At 38.6% G+C, this 10112-nt stretch overlaps 1 protein-coding gene across 2 annotated transcripts; it reads right to left on the bottom strand.

Annotated features, from left to right (window-relative positions):
* Positions 1-2487: 2487 nt before the first annotated feature.
* BME3 (Plant-specific GATA-type zinc finger transcription factor family protein) lies at positions 2488-6013 on the bottom strand. Of its 2 annotated transcripts, none has more exons than XM_088248999.1 (3): positions 5865-6013; positions 4391-4648; positions 2488-3714 (listed from the first exon to the last, which is right to left on the bottom strand). In XM_088248999.1, exons 2-3 carry the CDS (start codon positions 4628-4630, stop codon positions 2899-2901), a joined length of 1056 nt encoding a protein of 351 aa, XP_088105125.1. In that variant the 5' UTR covers positions 4631-4648; positions 5865-6013; the 3' UTR covers positions 2488-2898. The 2 variants fall into 2 exon arrangements, with proteins under 2 accessions (XP_088105125.1, XP_021826743.2); XM_021971051.2 differs by lacking the exon at positions 5865-6013 and adding an exon at positions 5332-5617.
* Positions 6014-10112: the final 4099 nt, after the last annotated feature.

Genomic DNA, 10112 nt, shown 5'->3' with positions numbered 1-10112 from the left:
GGTCCCACGCCCATTTTAATTCCTCCATGTAAAGTAAACATATGAGTATACGTAAAATGAAGGAATTCAACTCCTTATTTGATTCCAATTACGGATTAGTAAACACGCCACAATAGTAGTAGCAAATTAAACTCTTAAAATTAAAGTTTGTTGATTTATGTGGCAATTTGAAAAGATTTGTTTGTTATTGTCACACACCTTTACTTTTTACCATGACTAGAAAGTCTAAAATTGACCCCAAAAATGAAAAAAAATGTCACATCACATGTAACAATCAAAGTAAGGTTCTGACTATTTTTTTTTCCCAGTACAAATCATATGAACTTAAGCTATAAGCTCATCCTATAAGCATTGGGCCTATCCTATAAGCTATAAACTCAACAGTGAGGAGTTTGGTTCAGCCTTTGGGTCATCATAGTCAATTTTGGGGCCAACCCCAATTAAATCATGTCCCCCAAACGTGGCCCTAATTTCTGCAAAACATAGTCATCATTGAAATCTGAAAAACCAGCAGCATTGTTTTGCAATTAGGTTTAACTACCCAACATTATTTAAACCAAACTTATTAGGTTGCCCAGACTTTTCATTCTCATGTCTCACACAAATTGTTTCTTTTTCTTTTTGATTGGTTTTTTATTTATTTATTTAATGTCATTGCAATGTCATATCAAACCTTCCCAATGAAGCGTTACTTAAAACATGCATTTGAGATGATATCATATCATATGATTAGCAGTCCAGTCAGCTTAAGAAAATGGAAGTAATTATCTGAAATGATTGATGGTAATTCTGTTTGGTTTATGCGCATAATCAATACTATCGTTGTTGGTAATAAAGTTGATCTTTTTCTTTCATTTGGTTTGCGTTTGGTTAGATTGAGACGTCTTGCCAAAGTCCTTGACATACGACCTTAGCGACATTAATCACCATTTCTAACCTCCAAACCCAGTCCAAAGGGTATAATTTGGGTAAATTTTTACGTGTAACTCAATATCTCTTCACATGATATTACTAATTCACTCAAATCATAACACACAGTGAGCAACGAGTTTATATTTTAAAATTTGATGTTAACAGATATACATGTGTTATAACATAAGTGAATTGATAAGTCAAATTTCTCGTATCTTTCGCATTGTCAATGATGTACTTAATTCCGACCCAAGTTGGGTCACTTCAACTTTCAAGTTCAACTTTAACCTGCCAACCCTAACTGTGTAGCAATGACTTTGGGCAGTAACTAATGATAATAATACTTAATTACTAAAGTAATGTCCTCCTAACTTTGATTTCAATGCCATCTTAATGAGTTTGTTTCGTCAGATGTGGCATGTGAAACTCTTAACCATAATTAAAAGACGACCTTCTCTCTCTCTCTCTCTCTCTCTCTCTCTCTATATATATAATATGACTTTTCACTGGCTTTGTTCGATCAACATCTTCATTTGAATCATTTCTCTTTTTATATTCAAAATAAAATTAAATAAAAAGAGCCCTTCTTCTTGTTTTGATCATGAGGGGTTCATTAGCCTTTAAGCAACGGTGTTGCGAAGAACATAAAGCATTATTTGTTAGCGCATTCTTAGCACCACACCATAAAGGCAAAATTGGCAAAGCATGCCACCTTAAAAAAACGTAGTTAATCAGTTAAAGAAAAACATTACGCAATTGCCCAACTGAGCAAATCAGAATCAGATCCATGCACCAATAAAAATATATATGTGGATTGTGAATCTTCCAACCTCTTACTATTTCAAACTTAATTAATTTCAAAGATTAATCAAAGGAGATACTCCTTCTTTCTGGCGGATCACAATTTGACATAGATGCAAAAATAATTTATCAAAAACACAAAAAGAAAAACTTCTGCTCACATGTCACACTGCTATTAGCAAGAACGTAGGAACGTCTTTTTTTTTTTTTTTTTTTGGGATAAAAAACGTAGGAACTCATACTTACATAATAAGGATGGAAGAAATAATATGTATGAATATTAGGAAATTGACCCATGACCATATGTCATACTTCATTTCATGAGCTTGACCTTTCAGAACAAGTGGAAAAAATGTAATAGGGTTTAAGGGATTGTAGGTTCAAATCTATCATATGCCAAACAGAGCCCTAGCTAGTAGGCCCATTTGCGTTATTGTGTCAGCATCCAAACAGAACCATGTGCCTTTTCTTAAATAATTGCAAGGAAGTCTTGCAGATTTGACATATTTTGTTCTCGACTTCTCATCAAATTGTTGAGGGTTGATTGATGACCCTCTTGCAAACTTGAAATGTGCACAAAATTGATGACCTAAAAGCACCAGCAACTGGTAATATTTGTATACAAAACTGATTGTTGCAGCAACAAACTGTCATCATTTGATTATGCTTTCCTGCTTCTTCAAGCAAAACTTCTGGGGTCATTTTGGTTGGTTCAGTAGGCAACAAAAGGGCAAAACCCGAAAACCCGAAAATAATAATGAAAGAAAGAAACCATAAGAAATCTCAAATTCCAGTACTCATTTCAGAATTTTGCTACTACAAATGAACTGCAAAAAGAATTCCCTTGCAAAGGAAGATAAAAGGAAAATGAATGCTGAAGGAGACAACACAGACTCAACTTCTAAAAACCTTAAAAGAACTACTAGCCATCATCATCACTACATCTAAAGTCTACCATTAAACTTGCATCTCTCTACCCCCCCTTTTTTTTTTTCAGGTCTCTCCTCTACTAGCTAAATATATGGTCATCTAATTTGCTCCTATTTCCCCCCCCCATTCCATCCCTGTACAAAAAACCAATGAACAAAGAAATGAAATGACACTAAGACAAATAACATAACAGAGGAAGAGAGAAGGAAACTATGTTTCCAACTAGGAATATTATCCTCTACATCCTCCCTCGCATCACATGTAATCCATGGAGATGCTGCTGTTAGTATTCGGAATGAGTTCGGGAGTTTCGCTCATAGCTGTTGCAGTCTCTCCAAAAACAACCAACTCGCCACCCTTGGTTCTCATCTCAAGAACCTTCTTATGGGAATTGGAGTGCAAGGATGGAACAAAAGTAGGACTGGCAGCAGGCCGGTACTCAGGAAAGAGCCGGCCTGACTTGTAGCGGACGCCACAGGCATTGCATAGGGTTTTTGGTCCCATTGGGCCTGCCCTCCACTGGGGTGTCTTAGTAATCTCACAATGCAAGCATTTTCTCACTGCTGCCTGTGTAGGACCGGAATTTTGATTCCCCTCCAAAGGAGCCAGGGGAAGCGACACCTTGAGCTTCTTCTTCTTCTTCAGCTCCCCAGAAGCTTGTTTTGGTATCTTGATCACAGGACGAGACTCTGCAAAATTCTCAGAATCAGAAGGGACCTTTGGGGCAAGGAATGGCTGAGCCTGGGGGGCCTCTGCCTCAGTAACAGAGGAAGCAGGGGAAATGAGTTGAATTGCGGGGCGAGGGTTGAAGGTGGCCGGGCGTGGACGCTTGCTGCGAGCACGTCCACGCTTACCGGGAGCAGCGACCGGTCCAGGACTTTGTGGCACATTCTTGTCACCAGAGCAAGAGCTACTGCTATCAAGCACAGAAATTGGGCTGGAGGTCTGGAACTGGTGGTGGGATGTGTCCTTGTTGATGAAGGAGTCTGGTTTGTTGATGGTGAGGCTTCCACCAGAGAAGGAATCCTCAACAAAGTTCGACAGCCATTCCAATTGAACTATGTCTTCAATCTGTGACAACAAAGAAATGAAATTCAGGCCAATTAAGTTCCCAATTCAAGTTCGAATTTCAAATGAAACATTTTTGTCTCTACCCAAATTCAAATTTGATTAACAGATAATAGTAGTTGACCTCCAGTTCAAGAAGAAGAAGAGAAAAAAAACCCCAACAGCTCTTTGACATGTCATATGTACATGAAGAGTATTGACCGCAATACCCGCTCTTTGAAATTTGAGTGTACTCATCACATGACATGTCACATGTCACGCCCATTTCAATTTTTCACCGCGCAATTATGAAATGAAACTATTCAAACTGTTGATGAAACCCCCCCCACCCCACCGACATACTAAACGACGGCGTTACGTGGTCAAATGACTAAAATACCCTAAAAACTGTTTTTACCACATCCAATCATTCACGAACAACACTATCCTCTCAACACCACCCACCCACCACATGCGGCACCAGAGGACCATGCCCACCTTTACGCGGGCTTGCCAGCCTGGCACGTCAATTCTAATTTTACGAAAATCATGTAAAATCAAAATAAAAAATAAAAACTGTCCTAATTTCAACTTATGACGTCATCGTCACATTCATTTCACGCAAATCCCGTGAAACCGACACTGCTAAATGCCACGGAAGCACCGAGAGAGATAGCGAGAGGGAGGGAGTGTGACTCACCGGAACGGAGAGCTCGGCGGAGAGGTCGGAGGCGGAGTTGCCGGCTGAGAAAACGGCGTCGTTGGGAGCCGGGAGCGAGCCGGACTGGTTGGGCCAGAGGGAGTTGTTGTTAAACGCAGCGTTACAGTCAGGGGCGGAGCCCAGTCCGGACTCGACGTCGTCGTTTGGGAAGTCGAGGAGGTCGTCGATGGTGTCAAAGAAGCTCCCGCAGTCTATCTCGTCGATGAAGTTTCCGATCATTGTCTCTGAAAAATTGTCCTGAGATAAAAAAATAAGAACGAAAAGCCAAAAATCAGCGACAAAATCACTTCGTAGAATTTGAATTTGAAGTTATAATTTTTATAGGCAATGTGGCGCATAAAGCGCGTGGCGCATTTTAGCAGCGATACGCAATTAAACGCAAAGGTTCTTCCGGTGCCACTTTACTTATTTCACACTGATGACTTGAATTTCTGGAAGAAAAAAATAACGAAAATTAAAAAGAGGCGAAAATCAAGGTGAATTTGGAGCTTTCAGTAAAGTTACACCACACATGGCGTAGGGTAGCGCCAGCTGGTACCAACTCAAACTCCGAATTTTGCTTTTTGTTGTTTTTCTTTTCTTGAAAACCAAGATAAGGAATTTTTGGCTGAAAAAAGGAAATAAAAAGAGAGAGAAAATTGAACGAGAGGAAGCGGAGGCAGAGAGCAGAAACCAGTTCAAAATGCGTTCAATTTCTGAAGTGAATGCGAACGAAAAACGAATAAAATTCATTTGTTTAATTTGAAAATTAGTGAGAGGAGGAGTAAAATATCAACGAGTGTTTTCCGTCATTTTCTGAGAAACCAAACAGCGAATTCAAAAGAGGGGTGTGAAACTAGGGAAAATGGAGCGCATCCATTGCCGACGCTACTGAAACTGTGAAATTTGTAGAGAGAGAGTGGAGAAATGCAGAGCCAAACCTGTTGAGTTTTGGTTTTGAACTCAAATTCACTCCCGCCTAAACAAAAACTCAGAGGAAACGAAACCAAAGCAGCAGAGACCAAAATTTGCAGCCAAAATCCAAACGAAGCCCTAAACTGCCAAAACCCTATTCCTGGTTGAATATAAGGAACGGAGAAAGAAGAGAGAGAGAATGGGTTTTGAATGAAGAAGTGAATTGAGTTTTGAAAGGAGAGAGAGAGAGAAGGAAAGGGCTAAAAAGGAAGAAGAAAGAGAGTGATGTTGTGTAAAATGGTAGGTGAGCATCCTCCTTCATTGCTAGCTGTCTTTTACTATCGTCATCTTCAAGCCTCCCCACGGGCCCCACACCTCCCTCTCCTCTCCCCTCCCACCGCTCTCTCACACCTTTTTTCTCCTTTTCCATTTTTAAAATTTTCACCGCGAAAATGCAAGAAAATATAAATTAAAAAAACCAGAGCAAAACAAAGCAAATCAAAAGCCCAAAAAATACTAAATAAAAATTAAAAAAATGGAGGTGGGGTTTTGGTCTTACTTTTTCGCTTTCAGCTTCTCGGGCTCTCTGCTTATCGCTTGCTCGCTCTCTGTTTCTCTGAGCGACTGAGACAAGAGATTACTTATAGAAGCCTCTCTGCGCCTTTTGTCAGCCTTTAACCGCCGTTTCTTTTTACCTTTTACTGCTCTTATTTTTTACCCACCCCCTCCTCCACAAAGTGTTTCTTTAACGGAATTCCAGCCCTCCGTTTTCCCTCAAAACAGCGACTTCCTTGTCCCTTTCTTACACGCCTAAACGCGTTACTCCGTTATCCTTATCCCCTCCCCTACCCTCCCCGTTACGCGTAAAAGTTTGAATATTACTGCCCGCCCAACATGGCAACGTATTTAAATTTTAAAATTAGTCGGTCTTTTTTGGCAGTATATCCATCACAACACATGCTTGCCTTTTTCTTTTTTTCTTGTTTTTTATTCCTTTTTTATTTATTTATTTATGGATGTGGTTTTGGTTTTCCTTCTATGCCATAAATGGTTTATTATTACCAGCTGTTTTTTATTTATTTCCAACCAAAGCTTTACCAGGAACCTTCTCAGAGGTGAGAGATTTCAATGGGAACACTATTTATTACATTTTTGTATGTGGACAAATTCCTGGATTTTCCTTTCCTTATATTTACCGAGGTCGAGATGCTATTTTCTCATGCTTGGTAAACTAATTAAAATTGCCACATTTGTTAAACTTGTCTTACTAACAATAATGGGGATGTGATTTGGTTGTCAATAATTGCTATGTAATTACATATGTCCTGATTTAGTAATAAGTTACGATAAGGTTAGAGTAGATGTGCTGCGAGAGAGCGATTGAGTTTACTAATCGTGGGAGTTGATTTAGGTAATGAAGATATTATTGCATAAGTGGGTATGAAGCTCACTTTAAGGAGTTCAAAAAGATATTACAAATATTCACATAATGAATTGAATCTTAATGGTTTACACGACGAGTTACTACAATAAACGAACTCTAATTTATTATTGAAGTTGCTTAGAATTATTCACATTAGAGGTTTCAAAACACCTCACATATATGTTCACCTCGTGTCAAAATCTACCCTTTTCTTCCCATTAAATTGCTTGTTATTGTCAGATTATGAGTGAATGGGATTGACACCATCCAAATTTCATCATATGATTCATATCCACCATATCCTCAACTATTACCCAAAACTAGAAAAATGTTGCATTTTAATGCATCACCTTTCAAGACCCAAATTGATGCAATTCCTGCATGAAGGTGACACCGTACCCAAAAAACTATATATCTATACGTACAAGTACAACTACAAGGCAATAAAAAATTTGGTGCAACTCGGTAATTTAGGGTCCCTCTTTCGGTAGAACAAAGAGTGAATGATTAGTTTTAGTGCTTTTAATTTTTGACACATAGCTTTAGTGTAGGTCCACGCGGGTTGAAATACTGGGGGCCACTCTCACCAATCATGGCGGTAATGGTATGAATTACTTGTCCGCTACCATAGAATTCGTATGCTACAAATATTTAACGACTGATGTTAACATTTTTCGTAACTTATCGTATTGTATGTCGATAAATTAACACTGAAAATCGCAAAAATGGTGAGAGATAATGGTAAATGCCTAAATGGAATTACAACATGGACTTTATGCAAAGTGGGTAATCACCAGCTGTCATTTCTAACATCCTATTACTTTAGGATGATACCCTCAAATCTCCACTACCTAACGCCATTCGAGCTTTCTGGTCAAAATCAAAGAACAAAAAAATAAACCTATAGTGTGCTCGAATTAGGAAAGTGTACCAGCAAATCAATGTATTAATGTGGAAATTAATTAAAAAAATAATTTCATAAAAAAGTGAGAGAAAGGTTAATAAAAGTGACTTCACAGCTGAAGCGTGTCTCATTTGGGCCTCTTGGCAATGATGGGCTTTCTTCTGCTTTCTCTTTTTTATTTATTTATTTAAATTTTTATAACTAACTTGAGCTCTACTCTTTGCATCAATCCCTTCTAAAATACTCTGCCAAAATTTAAAAAATAAATAAGTAAAATTTTTAAAAAAGAAGAAAGAGGACCCTTTTATTCTTTTATGATTAACTTGGGTTACACTCTTTGTATCACTTCCTTCTAAAAGACTTTTCCATATTCAGGAAAAAAGGGGAATTTGGTTAAAAACCCATATGGACTTTTAGCCAGTCAAGGTTTAGGCTTCTTCCACCATATTGAAGACTAGTGGGGTAAGTGACATAACAAAATATTAGGTTCATTTGCATATAAAATTGATGTCATAATTAATTTATCAACCAGTTTTAAAAGAATAGAAAAAAAAACCCTTTTGGACTTGGTACAAATTAATATATCTAGAGTCATGTTTTGAGAATATACGAAATCTTCCTGATATGCTTTTTGGGAGGAGGAGGGGGTGGGAAGATTTCTTAATTAGTGTTAAATCAATGCAAGGACGTCCAAAGGACAATTATTTAGTAGGGTGATCACCCTCAACCAAGAAAGAATTATTTCTTCCCTTCAAAGATAAGGAAACTAGGGATTTTTATGGTACGTACCATTCTTTACACAAATATATAAGTATATATAAATATTATGGTATAAATAATAGAAGCACCGACGAAATGCATTATATAACTTAAGGCAACGTGCATGCAAATGGCGATAGATTAGTGCCCCCATTAATTATGCATTTTGTATCCATTTAATCCCCAGCACGACGTCGTTGGGTGGACCAATTAGTGGAAGTAACATCTCTATCTCTCTGTGTCGAAATTACTAATCTAGAGAACATCAAATTAAATTGCACCATGAGTATCTGTCGCTGTATTATCATAAAATAAAATTCAAATCAATTTTAATAAATAAAAGCAAATCACACTCTATTAGTTGCTCTCTCTGCAATCGACAATGTGTCGGTAAGAAAAATGCTGAGGGAAAGTTCACATCTGCCGCTGTGCACATGCCATTGCAACCCTCTACTAACCGTGCATAATGCCAATTTTTAAATGCCACGAATATCATAATAAACTCAAGTCATTGTAGCTTTGATTAGCAACAAATTCCTCGCGCTTAGTTCTAATTCTTATACATTCCCGGCTTCATTGATTTCTCAATCAGCAAACCTTACGAATTACTTTAAATACATCGAATTCGACTATGATAGACACAAAACGAGACCCTATGTTATTTGGTAAGCATCTCGTGTATTTTTTATTAAGGTCGAACCGATTCGTGGGGCACATAACATAATTTCTTTTTAATTATGTCATGAAATCGGTTTAATTAAAAAATAATTAATTCACTGTGTAGTTGGTCATTCACTGTCTCTAAACAGGGGCAAGTCGTACTCAGAAGTATAACATTTTTCTTCCAGAAGGTGCATATTACGCGCCAACAAAACAGTTTTTTTATGCTAATTGTTAGTTGTCATGTATCCATGGAGTTGATTAGTAGAAAAGACCGCGTAACCTTCCAAAGACAAATTTACCCATCCCTTCTCCATCTTCGCATTCCTGATACACGGGCATTCACGTAAATCGACATCACAGTCTCTGACGTGGCGGTACCCGGCGCGACAGGCGGGGGGAAGTCATAATGTCCAAAATGTCATATGCAACGTGCGTGCGAGCATGTAAAAGACCCCATGTTAGAGCGGGGCCCGCCTTCACGATCCACCGTCAACGCGTAGATGACGTGGCCTCCGTAGATTGACTGCATAAGGTGGAACCCACACAGCGAATCAACCGCTCACTGCCAGCTTGGATATGGCAAGTGCTAAAGGGAAAGAGAGCACCAGAGGTGGGGTAGGGTCACGTGACTCTGTCTCGGGATTCATCTTTCCTTGCTTACACTCACTGCTTTGGTCTACTTGGACTTATCATTGCATGCCACGTTTCACGCTCTAACTTTGCTCAGACGAAAGCTTCGTCATCCCGTTGGATTTCTTTCTTTTTTTACACCTTCCAACCAGTCGTGACCGCGAGATATTTTTGATGGGCGGTGGGGCCACGAGCACAAGCTTTGTGGGGCCCTGCATCACAGCCGTACAATATATAGTTGGCGACTAAATGTGATGAGGGACTTTTGTGGGCCATAGCATGCTTGTGTGGGAGTGTTTTTAGTCCAAAAATCAGTGCATAATTTTGGAGAATTATTATATTCACTCCAAATACCGTCGGTTCTAAAAAATGTTCTCTGCACACCCACCCCTGGCCCCTTTTTTTGGTTTTTTTTTTTTCAGATTACC

This window comes from Prunus avium, chromosome 2 (genome assembly GCF_965620075.1).
Source record: "Prunus avium chromosome 2, drPruAviu1.hap1.1, whole genome shotgun sequence".
Classification (NCBI taxonomy): domain Eukaryota; kingdom Viridiplantae; phylum Streptophyta; class Magnoliopsida; order Rosales; family Rosaceae; genus Prunus; species Prunus avium.
This window is presented reverse-complemented; position numbering and strand designations above follow the sequence as displayed.

Bases quoted from the DNA above. Each gene is read 5' to 3' on its own strand.
- BME3 (XM_088248999.1), bottom strand. From the start codon at position 4,630: ATGATCGGAAACTTCATCGACGAGATAGACTGCGGGAGCTTCTTTGAC. The intron at 3,715-4,390 runs GTGAGTCACACT...TTGTTGTCACAG, and splicing joins CCGCCGAGCTCTCCGTTCCG to ATTGAAGACATAGTTCAATT.